Source organism: Neodiprion fabricii, chromosome 2, assembly GCF_021155785.1.
Source record: "Neodiprion fabricii isolate iyNeoFabr1 chromosome 2, iyNeoFabr1.1, whole genome shotgun sequence".
In the NCBI taxonomy this organism is placed as follows: Eukaryota; Metazoa; Arthropoda; class Insecta; order Hymenoptera; family Diprionidae; genus Neodiprion; species Neodiprion fabricii.
Window position 1 is genome coordinate 24,226,261 of NC_060240.1, and position 16,789 is coordinate 24,243,049.

General features: G+C 34.9%; 1 protein-coding gene across 2 annotated transcripts in view; it reads right to left on the bottom strand.

The window, feature by feature from the left end:
• The window catches only part of LOC124175322 (tRNA dimethylallyltransferase), a 116,856-nt gene extending 100,614 nt beyond the window's left edge, over nucleotides 1-16,242 (bottom strand). For both annotated transcript variants that reach the window (XR_006869140.1, XM_046555434.1), the window contains exon 1: nucleotides 16,074-16,242. Coding sequence is in view for 1 of the 2 variants with exons in the window: in XM_046555434.1 (XP_046411390.1) it covers nucleotides 16,074-16,193 (120 nt within the window). In the remaining variant the exon portion in view is untranslated. The remainder of the gene's footprint in view (nucleotides 1-16,073) is intronic.
• Nucleotides 16,243-16,789: the final 547 nt, after the last annotated feature.

Genomic DNA, 16,789 nt, shown 5'->3' on the forward strand with positions numbered 1-16,789 from the left:
TAAAAAAAAAAAAAAAAGAAAAAAAAAGGTATAAAGAAAAGACAAAGTGGTAACAGGTTAATTCGTATCACGTGCACCGCGGTCTCCGAGAACGTTGAACTACTTCGAATTCAAGGTTCCGCAAGCCGCGAGCAACAGGCATGGCGACTAGAAGGGTCAATGGTACTATAAACTATCAACAAACCACGGCATGCGGCATGCAGAGAGGCATTCATTTGTTTCGCGATCATAATTACGCAATCGCGAAACGCGCCGGGCTGCGTCGTATTTACAGTGGGCTAATCGATAGATGGCTTGCCTTCCTCTTACGTTCGCCTACAAGGCATGTGCGCAAATTCTCTCATGCGGACTTGGGATCGGTGATTCGGAGATCGCTGATTTGTCGGACAAGAAGTCCGTTGCGTTGGCAATGCCGTGGAGAAACAGCCCGCAGCGCCACCAACGGTCGGCCGCGAAACTTATCTTTGTAAACATAACTCACGGATAGAGAAATTTTCAGTTCCGGTTACCGCTCGTTGTCAGTCTTTGACTGTTTTCATTTCTTATCACAATCGAAAAATGTGGTTCTAGGTAGAGAATGAAAATTAGTTTTCTAACCGTTACCGGAAAGTCTGGTATCCGTTACTATTCTTTCTCACTACGATCACTGTTATACTATATTTACTTGCAACTGTTGCGAAAATTTAATGCTTGTGCAACGATAAATTGACGTTGAAGCCTTGTTTGACTAAAAAAGTGAAGTAAAACCGAACAAACTGATTTTGCGTTGCAATTACCAAAAATGGATCGATAATACCTCGTTTTTCGTAATTCCAACAATATTCAGTTTTCTTTTTTAACGATACCTGTTTTACTGAATTTTTCTCACTCTTCTGGTTAACCCACGACTGTCGAATCTAACATAAAGATACCAAATTCTGTGTGAACGTAACGTAACCTATGACCGTCGAATGTAACCTAAAAGAAACAAAATTCTTTACGAACATAACGTAACCCATGATCCTCAAATCTAACCTAAAAATATAAAATCCTTTGTGAATATAACGTAATTCATGACCGTAAAATCTAGCCTAAAAATACAAAACTCCTTGTAAACATAACCTAACCCATGACCCTCGAGTCTAACCTAAAAAAAAAAAAAAAAAAAACTACAGAACATGCTCCATCTTTGGAAACATAATGTAATCCATGAATCTAACCTAAAAATACAAAATTCTTTGTAAACATAACCTAACCCATGACCCTCCAGTCTAACCTAAAAAAAAAAAAAAAAAACTACAGAACATGCTCCATCTTTGGAAACATAATGTAATCCATGAATCTAACCTAAAAATACAAAATTCTTTGTAAACATAACGTAATTCATGACCGTAAAATCAAACCTAAAAATACAAAACTCTTTGTAAACATAACCTAACCCATGACCCTCCAGTCTAACCTAAAAAAAAAAAAAAAAAACTACAGAACATGCTCCATCTTTGGAAACATAATGTAATCCATGAATCTAACCTAAAAATACAAAATTCTTTGGAAACATAACGTAATTCATGATCATCGAATCTAACCTAAAAATACAAAATCCTTTGTAAACGTAACATAAACTGCGACTGTTGAATAAAATTATGTTTACAAAGATTGATTGTGAGCATCTTTCTCGGCCGGCGAGCAGTGACGCTGCGGACAATTTCTCCACGGCATTGCCAACCTAACCGACTTGTTCAAGAAGAATTAGCTGTCTCCCCCGCTTGGCTAAATACCCCGGAAGTACTTCCTTTTCACCACGCAAAGTGATAAAGAAAACAAAGAGAATCCGAATTCGATTATATCCTGCACGAATTTCGAAGACTGTACTTTATTTTCCTAGCCGTTACTAAGCCGATTCTATTTATTAAACGCAGGCATTATAGATCTAAGATTCTCTAAAAAATTGGATTAATCGACAAAGTATAGGTACGATTATTCTATTTGGCACGAAATGCGCCACGTGCCGTTGATGTTACGTGCGTTTCAAATTGTCATTTTATTTCGCATCGTCTTGAATATCGTGCCTTTGCAAAAGATATCGGAATCCGCACGAGCGCAACGCAGCAAGCACTAAACGTCGATTTGCACATTTCTTTTATGCTCGGCGAAAATTTTTCATAATTCCGGAAGTACAGGCTCGAGTTCCGTGTGTTTATGAGGCTTATAAAAATATCCGAGTTCCATAGGCGTGCGAATGAACCTTCGATACTTAAATAAGAAATCCGAAAATAACATTATTAACTCCAAGTTACGACACGTTTATATTTTTTTACCGATTGACGTATCAACTTTCATTTCCAATGAATTTACCAGCTGACGCAGATTCACGTGCAATTCAAAATCCAGTCGTTTTTTCCACTCCTATACTTCGTTCATTTCGCATGATAAAATTTTATCGATATGCACACGGAAGACTAAATTTCTGTTTTTCAACATGGACTCGCTATTTAACGAATTTTATACATCGTTTTATCGTTCTTTGTTTCAAAACAATTGTCTCATTTTTTTCATCCGAATATCGTAATTTGGAATTTGGAATTTCTGCACGATTTACAGATTTTGAGCTTAATCGATTAGAGTTTTTATTTCCTTTTATTTCTTTTAGAATTTTTCCAAATTAGTGGAATGATGTTTTTCTACTGGAACAAAATTTAAACGCCAGTTTTCACAGTGAACGAAAAATTCTCTCGAAGTAAAAGAATTCCAATCAAAGTCCAACAGTTGCCTCACAGGATGTAACTCTTTCCAATTCGAATATAACAAGTATAAAAATGCACTTATTCCAATTTCTGATTAAAAATTCAAAGATTGCCTTCAAACATGTCAAACGGCTATTTTTTACGTTGGAACAACCAGAAACCAGTTACTGGCAGCGTACTGAAGCAGACTGTAAAATCGACGAATAAAAGTGTGTCATTATTAACATGAAAATGAAACCAGTCCAACTATCAAACACCTTAATTAACGATGAAATTGGAAAATTGATTAAAAAAAGTTGAAACGATTACGCTTTGTTCCGTGGGAAATAATTCCCCTTAGACTTGATCTAAAAATCCTATGATTCAGGAAAATTTTTAGGCCGGTAAAAATTAGCGTTCAGACTTTATTATATATATATATATATATATATATATATATATATATATTAGAGTGTCCCAAAAAAACCGACTATTTTTTTTTTCAAAGAACATTGAAATGCAGATCCGAAATTATTAATAAAAATATTAATAATTCGTAAATACAACAAAAATTAATTTATATGTATTATATGTAATTAATATTTTTATTAATAATTTCGGATCTGCATTCCGTCAAATATATGCATATATTTATTGTTCAGTTGATAATTCTGGGTTTATAATACATATAAATTAATTTTTCTTGTATTTACGAAAAAAAAAGCATAATTTTAAACAGTCCGAAGTATGAGGCTCGATATTTTTGAAACGGCTGGATTTACGCAAAATGTCAATCAGACCTTTTTTGTATAGCATCAAATTTCCTATAAGACCTGATTTTGTCATACTTATGAAGTAGCTCGTTATCCCATCACAAAATTCCAAAGTTCAAAAAAAAAATTTTCCCATGTTATTTAAATGGGAAATAGAAAATTACAAATCGCCACCTCTAAATATTAATATCAAGAGCTTATATTTTCACAGGGTCATTCTCTAAAGATACTCTGACGATTTTTCAATGTTCTTTGAAAAAAAAAAAAAATAGTCGGTTTTTTTGGAACACTCTAATATATATATATATATATATATATCTCGTATAACGGGACGCGTAACATTGAAGATAAGCAGAACCGCCAAGTTCGAAGGTGAGCGACCGATTGGTTGAAGAAATGTTTCCATCCAATAAATATTTGCTAATTGCGTTATATACATAAACATGCATACAAGTATACAATTATACTCGTGTAGGTATAAACAACGCATTGGCAAGACCGACACGTAGAACCAGCCGAGGACGAGAGTACATTCACACTCTGGCTGTGGAATGTTGCTGAATACGCTGCCATTGCATCATGCGCATTACGTGCGATGACCAAGTTCACCACACAGAGGCATACCTACGATATTACGAGAGAGTGAAGTTGGTAAAGTTGACGTAACCATTCGTTTTTAGGAAATATCGTTGGGTAATCTATTTTTAAAAATCGTACCGTATGATATTCACATTTTGGAAATTAAACTCCGTTTTGTTCCTTAAAATTTGTTCTAAATTTTAAAAACAATAATTTTAGTTTCGATGTTTCGTTACGTTAACGTTACTAGCTTCAATCTGGTGATATTGTACGATACGGTTGTGGAAAAGTTGGTGATAAAATGGAGGAATTTCTTTCGCAGCAAACAGATTCGATTAATGAAACTACGATGAGAATCTTTTGTCTCTAATGCTGTTATTCATAAAATTATTTCTATTATTATCGGTTTGATGTAATAAAAACTCTGTACGGTATAAAGTGCTTTGAATTTTATTTAATCGCTGTCGAGGTCAGAAGATATATTTGGATTTTCACATTTCGACAATCGTTATGAATAAAAAAAGCCAAAAAAAAAAAAAAATTTTAGACGTTCGTTATAAAATAATAACAATATTCTATCATCGAAAAATCTACTTGACAGGAAATTTTTATTGAAATTGTAAAAATGACTCGTTTATTTGAAGAAAGAAATGAATGTAATACAATTGTAAAAAAAATATCAATTAACAGACAGTAAATTATAATACTCTATGTTTTTTTTCCGGTAGAAGCGTACGTTAAAAAATAGGATATGCCAACTCTTCTCATGCCTATCATTTATTCCGTAACGTCTTGAATGTCAGATGTTTTTAACGACCCGTTTCCGAAATCACCGTGGGAGATTGTCGGGACTGAGAGAGACGTACGGAAAGACGAACCGACAATCTTTCTAGAAACCTGTTTTCCGAATGAAGCTGAAACTAGCAGCCCGAGTTAGCAGCAGCCGAACGTGTTGTACTTTTTGGAAATAGAAAAATGCAGTTCAATTCAGTCTTGTTCTCGTAATTCTTATAAAAGTTTTTCGATAAAATAATCAGGAGTTTACGGTATTTCAAAAAATTGTCATTTTGGGACTTTCTCATTTAAATGAACATCAGTCCCGTGTTTTCCGTACAAAGGAGGCCTGAAAACGTGAAGATTCGTTCCAATGAACGCCGGTTACTTTCACCGTAAACGAATACTTTTAAAGTTCAGTTAAAATAAAAATGAAAAGTAAAAACAAAAAATATACTCTCCATTCGTGCCGTGAAATTAATTTTCTGTTATAAACTCGTAATTTCTCGAGCATATAAAAATTTAACAATTAAGATAACTTTTCGATAACGGATAAATGACAATTTTGCACAATTAAAAAATTTTTTTTTTTTTTTTTTTTAATCGAAAAATTGATGGCGGCAATTTTTCCATCTCCGGTGTAAATATCGTACCGATTTTCAGAGTTAGTTTTGAAAAGGCGAATTTCATTCATTCGTCGATTTGTACGCGCGTAAATGAATTACGACGAATGTGAGAGCCAAAGCGGCAAATTTCTCAATGGCTAACAAGCACGTGGAGATACTACAATAATATTATGTTATATACTCGGTCTAGTATCCGTCGTAAGCATTTAACTTCCTGCCCAAGCAGAGGATGCTAAAAGTGCGATTAACCTACAACGAAGTGGCGACGCGACGCGATAACAAGAGACGGATATTCCTCGTGGTCGTAAACCGCTAACTTCGGGGTGCTTGAATTACGATATATAAGCAATACAGCTATTATAAATGAATAACCATATATATATATATAAAATCGAATTTTAATGGTCTTATCCCCCAAATAGGCTCGTAATAATTCAAAAAAATATGTGATGACTGGATCAATTTTAGCTTCTATATTTATAAACCAGAAGTTCTGTTCTATTATTATATAATAATAATAAAATGTGTGAAGACTTGACCGATTTTAACTTCTATACTTAGACCTCTGAAAGATACTTTTCGACTTTTTTTTACATTTTCAACGATTTCTGAGAATTTACCATCTTCAGCGAAAAGTTTCCTATTTTTTGTAACCATTTTATTCCTCCTATTTTTAACCCTCAAAACGACGTTCTTCGACTTTTTTGTTGCTTTTTTCCGCGTTTTTTCGCGGAATATATATATGTATGTATGCATGTGTAATATCGTCTTAAAATGTTTACTGGTAGGTATTATCAGGGTGCGACGGTTAACCGCGAAATTTATTCTTGCGTTTGTTATCCTCCTTGGTTTCTTTAAAATAGTAAATATACATAGACAAAGAATGAATATTTGCAGAAATTTGTCTGTACAAGTAGTTTGAACAATGTTGAATCCATAAGGCAATGAATAAATTGAAGAATAAATAGTATCGAGGAAAAAAAAAAAAAAAATACGAGTGGAAAATTGACGAAAACAACTTTGAATATTCACCGTAGGAAATGAATGGCGACAAGTTTATTACACATGTATTCATCCTGCGTGAAGTGAATACAACAAGATAGGCGTATATTTTCGAATTAATACACGGTGTATTATGACAGAATTTAATGAGATTTTAGATTTGTTTGAGAATTTTTTTGGTTTTTTATACGAAAGTACGTGTCAAAAATATTACAGACCGGTTTCTTCAATCGCAGACAATTTAGAAAAATCTAGTAAACTATGACAGGATTTTTCATCACTTGTCGAAATATCTTTTCTTGTCTTTAGCCTATAGCCTTGTAAGTGGAACTTGCATTACAGCAAAAGATCCACAATTTACATATAATATATACAATGTATGTTGAGAAAATGAATTAAAAAAATTCAAATCAAATATAAAATTACAATTTCCTATCGTGATCCATACCTTGCAGAATGCTCCATACATACGTAAATACGTAGGATTTCATTAATATTACCGACACGACTTATGAATCATATTTCTTGCAAGTTTATATATATATATAAATGCAACAATTTCTCAGAAGAAGGTAAAATTTTTCCTCGTTCAAGTTTTTTCAAAATAACGTATATTTATCCTTGCACGTTGATCAATAACAGGAAATTTTTATCTGTAAATCTTACCGGCTAGATTCGAAATTCGTTCGGTCATCACTGAAAGCAAGACTACTTTTCATTGATGATAAAAAATTCTATATTTGACATCGTAACGTAAATATAAATAACGATCGATATCGATAAATTATTGCCGGCAGTGATCCAATTTATATAATTTACTCGTTTTTAGTCTTATGAAAGGTTGTGTAATTGGAAAAATTGATTATTATCAAAAAAAAAAAAATATCTCATCTTAAGATAAGTTAAGATTCAATGAAAATATGTATTGAAAAATTTATTTCGCGGAGCATGCGAAACGAATCTCGCTTTCAGGTTCAAAATCAAATCTTTTGCAGGGTTTCGTGGTTAACAAAAATAAACAAACAGTACGATACTCGCTTTGCAGATCAAAGTTTTTTTTTTTTTTATGAGAAATCCTGCATTTTTTTTTCATCCAAATTTTCCACCGTCGATAAATCTGCCAAGAATTCGAACAGAGAATGAATTAAAGAAAAAAGTGGCAAATTCGCGTAACGAATTTGATTAGCATCCGCTGTATAATAGAACGAAATCCCTCCTTTGGTATCGTCGTCGGCAAGTCGAGCGGTGACAACGGGTGGAATTTCCCACGCACACTTATACTATAGATTTAAATAAAGCTGGATCGGCATTCAAGCACGGAAATGGGATGTTTATAGTCGTGAAAAATAAAGTATAAACGAACATCTCTGCGATAAACCGAGCGGTAGGTAAGTGGGAGTGCTTTACAACGAGATTCTACGACTGTAATGGTTCGCGACCCTGAAACATTATTATTTCTATGATATATATTAATAGCGGATGATTTTTTTTTTTTTTATTTTTTTTTTTCCACGCGCACTTTTATCGCACGCGTATGCGTGACGACTGTTATTGTATACACGTGCATGCGTGTACAAGTATTCGTACGCATCCGTAGGCATATCGCAAGGTCGCGCACGAGTGATCAAAATTATCGGACGAGCAAACGTTAGGTATATTAGTTATCGTCGCTTGAATAAATTTTGTTACAAATTAAACAGCTGTTCAGAGCGAAACTAATACCGCGAAAAGTGGCAAACTTTCGACCAATTTGAAAGTATTTTCTCTCTTCTCGCGATCGTTCGTCGATCAGGCACTTTTCGTAAAATTACTTTGCCGAAATTTGAACCGAAAGATGAAAGATTGGTAGGTATGAAAAAATTTTTAAATGGATCGATTCGCCGCGACTGTATGAAAATTTTTAGAATTCATTTTTTTAATTTTATGTATCCTTATATTTTCTCAAATATCAGCAGCACGCTTCTATTATATCCTAAGGTGCGGAAATTTTATTGAGAAAATAAACGGACGAGACGTTTTAACCGACGTTTTCTTTCTGTTATCTTGAACGCGCGAATTTTTGTTTAAGGAAATATTTTAGTCTGAAAATTCGGAAAAATCGATTTTCATTTTGTGGCATGTTATTATAGCTAAATCTTTTGAGAATATTTTGGCCCGGAGCCGATGTGAAATTTCCAAAAATTGAGGAAGTTACGAGCACTTGAGTGAAAGAATCAGCCTGTGAGGAATTTGCGAACGCGGCAGTGAGTCTCCCACACGCCTCAGGAATTGCCAATTAAGGGCAAGAAAAATGTAATTTAATACAGAAATCAACGTCAGAACCGAAGCCAAAGCTTTAAAAACGCGTTTATCACCAAACTACGATTTTTTATCCGGTTGACCTAAAATCTTGAGTTTTATCCAACCGATTGAGTTCAAATTTGGTACGGATCTTCGGTATTATACATCCCTCTATAGATCCTACCACGAACATTCCGAAATCATTATTGATCTGTTTTAAAGAAAATTAAAACCGTCGAAAGAAACGGGGAAAAAAATTAATTTTGCCTTAAAAGAGTTGCCATTTTCGTAATTTTTTTGTTTTTTTTTTACTTTTTGGTACAGGCTATAGCGACATATTTCTTTTTTTAAACATTTTTTGTACCTTTTTCTTTTACATTGCGTATAAAAAAAAAAACGCCCGAAGTCGATTCCTGTAGACCAGAATATACAGTTATTTTTAATCGGACAAATTCTCAATATATATTTTATTGTAGGAGTAATAATGTGATAAAAAAAAAAAAATTGTAACCACAAGGTTTTAGTGGGCATTGATGCTACTGTCAGAAATAATCCACATCATCATATTTAGAGGAAGTGGAATTTATCTAGTTTGCTTGGTATGATAATGGAAATATTGGCACTGACGCCCACTGAAACTTCGCGGTTGAAGATTTTTTTTTTAAACATTATTACTCTTACAACAAAATATATAATGAAAATTTGTCCGAAGCACTTGTATTTAAATATGGGGGAATTTGAGGGGTGGGACAGTCGAAATTTATAAACCACTTTTTTAAGGACCACCCTAACATAGATTTACATATATTTTTTATTTTTTATTTTTTACTTTTCCGGCAGCTAAGAATAATGTAACAATTTGTTAAATACTCAATGCGCGACTATGTCGTCATAAAAAAAAAAAAAAAAAAATTATTTCAAACTATCGCTATTTGTCTAACCAACCTACATAACAATAAATGAATAAACATCATTCGATACGTGCGACGAGTGGAACGTGACGATTTTCACAATGTAGAAGCTAGTTTGTTTTTTTTTTACGACAGTTTGATTTTTTTCTTATAATTTATTCTGTTTATTTGTTGTGTTTTTTTTTTCGTCAAAAGTCGGAAACAGAAGGCTTGATATACATCTTTATTTGCGACTCGGCCGTTTGTCCTCGTGGACCAGTCGTCGGATAGTCCGGCCATCGAGCCATTCAGCCGACATGTTTATGGCGTTTATAAGAGCGTAAGAGCCGCCACGGGGATTTCGTATATTTGTGCGCTGTGCCGATGGAGGCGTTGTGGGAGACACGAGTGGGCGGGAATGTCGAGGTCTAATTGAAACAGGGTTGTAAAACGATATCGGGTGCAAGATTTTACGTATTCGTCACAGATACCGCGACATCTGGTTTGATCGTTGATTGGGAGGAAATGACGGATTTCTCGCAATGTGTTTGAAAAAAAAATTACAGCCAATTTCAACGCTAAATGGACGGTCAAACTGTGTGAAAAATGTAATATAATATGTTGGGGTGATTCGTCGGGATAAAAAAAAAAAAAATTATAATTTGGTTTTCCCTGCTGCTTCCTCATAAAACTTTTGTTTCTAATGAAAAACAAATTCCCTGCAAATTTAAGATAGATCGGATAGGATTTAAAGGTGTTCCGCTTTCGAGTTTTCGTTTTTAAATTGAAATAATACGTAGAAAAAAACAAAAAAAAAATGCTTGCTTCAACTTGTCGTCGATTTCGCGTGTAAATGTATAAACGAAAATGAAAAATATCAGGAGAACTTTTTGGGGGCAACAATATTTAGTACAAAAAAAGGTCTCCGGATATTTTGTTCGATTTTGCATATTTTGAGAGTTATTGTGACTCGAAACTGAAATAATTGTACAATTTTAAAAAACAATCCTATCAAGTTCAGTGAAAATAAAAATTTTCATTACTTTCCATTTTCTTTTATATTTTCACGCGAAATCGACGGTGAGTTAAGACGATCATATTTTTATTTATTAATTTTATTTCTTTTCTCCGTGTTATTTCAACGTGAAAACGAAAACTCGAAAACGGGACCCCTAAATCTAATCCGATCTAACTGAATTTTTCCAGGGGATTTCGTTCTTCGTTACAAACAACAGTTTTACGAGAAAGCAACACCGAAGAAAGCGAATAACATTTTTTTTTTTTTTTTTTTAATCAACGCACGCGACAAATTAAAAACGAAGTAACGTCGTCCGGAAAAAAAAACCTACAAATTCAATAAAAATACATCTGTCGTTCGATATTCCGACGACCCTCGAATAATTGTCGCGTGTATGAAAAACCGCGAGAAAGAAAAGAAAAAAAAAAAAAAACTCGCGACGTTTGGTCTACGGAGGTGCGAATCGACTTAACTTACATACGAGACGACGCGAGATACGAATTCGAAGAATATAAAAATCGCGTAAGAGACGAAGGCCAAGTTGGCACGGAACGCCCTATAGGGAAGCACCGTAGTGTTGTACGTTAAACGCGCGTAAACCGATACGCGTACCACGTTGCTGTCTCGACAGCTTTTAAAACCATGATAGCACGAGCAACCACCACCACCACCACAACCACCTCTACTATACGCAACACACGTGCCGATGAGAAAATCAGTGTCGCGCAATATAACCGTGACCTTGAAGACGTTGGGTATACGTGTGTGTGTGTGTGTGAGTGTGTGTGCCTGTGTGTGTCTATATACCCAATGCCAATAACCTGTACAACGAAAGAGGAGGAATTTAAAACGTGCAAAAATTATTTTAATTCGCGGTAAATCGTCACCGCGTCGTATTCGTTGTGAATACGATTTCACAATATCCTGTCTGCCCCCCCCTCCCCCCCCTTCCACCCTTACTTCCTTCCTTCCTTCCTTCCTTTCCGCCCAAGAGAAGTAACTTTCTCTCACCGTGATCGTATGTTACATCACTGTATAATACATAATATTCGATTCGGTGTAAGACGGTTTCATTTCTTTTATACCGCATTATTGTTTCGATTTATTTATTTATTTGTTTATTTTATTTTATTTTTTTTTTTTATTGTATTAATTATTACCGATTCCTTTGTTCCGAGTATCACCGTTACGTTTATATTCTGAACATTCGTTGTTGGAGTTTACGAATTTTTTGCAAAGAAAATCCGGTTCTTTTCATTTTCAAACGATTCCGATTAGTAAACAAATAATACATAAACCGTGTACGCATGCGAGCGGGAGTTAATGCAAAATAGTCGGTAACCTAATTCTTTTATCGGTGTCACACGTGGGTATAGTTGTTTTCAAAAACCTAAATATAAAATACTTTAGTGTTATTTCTTTGTTTTTTCTTTCTTCCCCCCCCCCCCCCCCCCTATTCTCTACCTTCAAACGCAGTTTTTGTTTTTTTTTGTTTTTCTTTTCCTCCTCCCGAAAGAAAAGGATGAAAAATTTTGTCCCCGTTTCGAGTGTTTGTTGTTTTCTAAACAATTTTTTTCCCTCGCTTCTTCGGTCGTTTGATCGAACGAAAAATTAAGCTTGAAACGCGATACGTGGACGGATAAAGAAATCGACTCGCTCGTTAGTTCTGCGCTAATTAAAGAAGAAGAAAATGAAAAAAAAAAAAAAAAAAAAGCACGACAACGTAACTTTGCAAAGAAGATTAAAATAATATTTTTACTTTTAATCGAGTCGAGTACCTGCTCCTCCTATTCCTCATCCTCCTATTAATTGCACAGCGGTGTTTGCTCTGATGAAATGAAAAAATAGAATTCCAAGAAACAATTATCGAAATGAAAAAGGAAAAAGAAGTTACAACCAACAACACCACCTTTAAGAGTGACGCCGTAATTATATTTTCCCCGTGTGTATTTCTCTTGTTGTTAGTCAAACAACATGATCGTAGAGAGCGTAATGAAGAGAATAAGGAAAAGTATAAATAAATACCGCACGCATATCCAGGAGTGCGGTGGGAAGAAATATTTGCATTAACGTATACTTAAACCTACACCAGCAGAATTAGATTGTTTCTGCTTACCAATTTGTCGTTTAAATGCGTCTGACATTTCACACGGATTCGTAGAAATATCATGCAAGTTTCAATCCCAAGGATCGAACTGTAATATGAATAATAATATGAATAATAACGTCATTCCCGTACAATTTTCCGACTACATAAATTGTGCGAAGAAATGATTTCAAGTTTGAGATTCGTTGAACGAACAATGGTGAAATCATCTTGTTCGGTACAGTGAAGGTACAAAATTGTTGATGACGTCGTCGTTCAGTTCCAGGCACCAAGACCGAATGGGAATGACATTTCGAGAGTCGGTTGTTAGAGATCGTGTAATATGAGTTGGCCGGTTAGCAGCTATGGACGACAGTCAATGACGGTAATAAACGGCTCAAGCATCGTACGAAGTCTGGTGGATTTTTACGCAGGAACGTAACGATGGCGTGAAGAAGTGAAAAGAAAAAGGGATAGTGGTTAATAAAAAAAGATAAAAAGATTGTACAAAAATTATTATTTTTTTTTAACCATTTTTTACCGACGAAATTTTACAAGATGATTGAAAACTGAGGAAACGCATCCAATCGTTTCGAGGCTGTGGATTTTTAAACTTAAAAAATAAATTTTCACCATCAAACCAAACAAAAGCAAAAGTACGGATGTCGATTAATCGCGTCACATTGTTCAGACCTCGTTTTTTCACTATCAATGCTCAACTGTATTGTTTATTGTTTCTCATCACATTTTGAAATATAAATCCCGAATCATTAGTGCTGAATCACGTCCATTTGTTTATCGATGTAACGTCTTTACTTACATGCAAGTTATTGACACTGAGATTGTTGAAAACAAAAACCGAGATATCGTTGTAAAAAAAAAAAAAAAAAAAAGATGTGGTCCCTTAGTCCGAGACCAATAATAGGAAAGTTGTTTGTCTCGAATACAAGAATATTCTTATTTCTATATTATCTAGGTTAAATAAATAAATAAATTTTGATGAAACTCCAACGGAAATTTCGAATTTTCACAAGAAATACCCATAGAAGTTATTAACGCATTTACCGACGTTTTACGGGGGTGAAATTTTTTCTTGGTTATTTACTTCTCGGAAATGTTCATTCGAAAGCTTCACAATTTTCACTGCGTCAAATATGCGGATGGTTCTCCGTACATCGATAATTATAAAAGTAGAAAAAAAAACGAAACAACTCTCAGACCATTCAATTAGGACAACGCTACCTCCGTTTTACAGAAACTTCTCATACTGAAACTTTATCAGGGTTGTTCGAAAGTAAGAATCGTATGCAATTTAAAGATCTGCTTTTTCCACGACGGATTATATATCTCCAAATATCAAAGTCCGAGTATCCAAAACGCGAGAAAGGGCCCAACAGTCCCATTCTATACGCAATTCTGAAGAAAAACCATTCAATTAATTTTCATGTGACGTAGAAATAAAGAAATGGAATGGATTCTACGAAATAGCAGCGGTAAATTCGATCCATTGGCTAACAATAAGCGTTAAATAATAATGAATGTACATTCGGCAAAATTAAATAGCAAACAAAATTATGATTAAGATAACGCAAGCTGACAAAGTGTACTATATTTCAGCTGCCATAGATAAGTATAAGAAAAAAAGCTACTATCAAAATATAATTCAACCAGAATTAGACGCAGAGTGCTATGACTCACATGATACTCTCTGTCTAATAGCCGGTCTAACGCCCACACACACGCACACACGTATGAATAACCCAAAATAGTCTACTATTGAGAGCGAATGACGATAGGTATACATGGAATGAATTTCTCCTTCAAGAACAATTTGTTATTCGAGATGTAATGAATTTTTTACTGTCATCCCCTAAATCCGTACCAGCAGAAGTAATTGAATTTTATGTTCATATTTCAGAATGCGTAATTTCTACGGTATTGTATTTTGAAGATCATTTTTTCTGTTCGCTAAGTCACATGTAACTCAAGATTATATCCTAATACGTATACATGGTACCCTGAGTACGCGTTAGTTGATAGATAAAAGTGAAACAAAATTTACGAAAAACATATTTCTAGTGTGTGAAACGTGAAATAATAATAAAAATGTTGCAGAGAACTGAGTCAATAATGTAAATCTTTATGTTAGTAGTTAAAAATTAGTCCATCACCTGCAAGGTTGTCTAAAAAAATTCTTTAACTGGCAAAAGATAATCCAAGAGGTTTAAATCTATAGCACTAATTTAAGATAGCGTTAGACAAGAAGCTGTATGTAAAAATTAGCAGAGTGGTTCCTCATTTTTATTGATTTATTAGTTTCTTTTCTTTTTTTTTTCTTTTTTTGTGCACAGATTCGATAAAACGACAAACAGCTCTTAATAATGCGATTGATTAGCTATGAATGAAGGAAATTTAAATTTCCAGCAATCGTTGCGGGAACCAAAGTTCATCGGTACACTTTTGCATTGTAAGATACTTTATGGAATTGAACATGAAAACTTAACGAGTCGCTGGAAGTGATCGGAGGGTTTGAAACTTATCTAATATTAATTAATTAATGCTCTGTACGCACAAGTCTAAATATAGAAAGTCGAGAAGGACTTTCGCAATTGTTACGAATTTATCAATTACTTTCTTATTTACAGCTATGCAATTACGATATGCTGTTATTGAAAATCAAACAATCGTCAAAGGAAGTGCAAAATGTTCCTCGAATAGTTAGAATTCTGAGTAAATACCGCACGAAACTAAATTCTTTAGTCAACTTTTGCAGCGAGAAACCTTTTAGTCAACTTCGACTCCCCAAGTCTACTCAGATGTGCGAAAGCAGCTTTCAGCCTAGCTAGCACTTCTTGATCAGAAATTTTTATCGAGAAAACTTTCATATATAAAATAAAAGTCACGATACTCCGATGCACCATTCAGGAGAATGAAAGAATGTAGATATTTTCATGTAAAAAAGTCGATATCGATGAATTAAAATGTATAAACCGAGCGATGAGAGTTACAAGGATTGCGATGAATCCTTAGCTCCTCCTTTAACATCATTTTACACAGATCAATAGGCACCGGGCATGAAAGTAGATGAGAAAATTCCGTTCTCCACGTGCACGCGAACCTCAACAGAAACTCGAAACCCTGTCGAAGGCAAATTGGTCGCCACGATACTCCGAAAATCTTGTAAATCGTCAGGCTTGTTTATACTCAGGATCTCGCGAGGACGTACGGAGTTGAAAATCCGGAAAATGAGCCGGAACAACCTGACTTGTCACAAGAACCTAACCTCAATCCTAACCTAAAAGCGCAACGTGGCGCGAGAAGACGAGAGCAAGAATGAACTCACCTGCATGCTGTCAGCGGAAATAATTTCGCCGCAGTACTTCTGGGCGAGTTGAATGGCCAGTTTCGATTTCCCGGTTCCCGTTGCTCCCAAAATCACAAGAATCGGCACGCGCGACGTCATAACGTGCTTTCGATCGCCTTTTCGCGCACCGCCGTCACACCCACACACCGACATGGCGCACAAACACGAGCAGCGATCAACGCGACTTGAGGCCTGACAGCGAGAGTCGAGGTTCGAGACTATCGACGCGCATGCGCGCCGGATTCGATGCCGACTTCAAAGCGAACGGCGAAGCAGCGCGGACTTGCGACCAACTGGAATTCGACTGAGAGAAATTTCATTTCTTGCAGTGGCTAGAAAAATTCAGTAAGACAGGTATCGTTAAAAAAACTTTGAATATTGTAGAAATTACGAAAAACGAGATACGCCTAACCATTTTCCGCTATTGCCGATTCTTTTTTGGTAATTGCAACGCAAAATCAGTTTCTGAGGTTTACTCTACTGTTTTGGTTAAATAAGGCTTTAACGTCAATTTATTGCTCCACGAGTACTAAATTTTCGCTACAGTTACGAGAAAATATAGCGACAGTGATCGTAGTGAGAAAGAATAGTAACGGATACCAGACTTTCCGGTAACAGCTAGAAAACTAATTTTTATTTTCTACCTAGAACTGTATTTTTCGATTGTGGTAAAAGATGAAAATAGTTGAGGACTG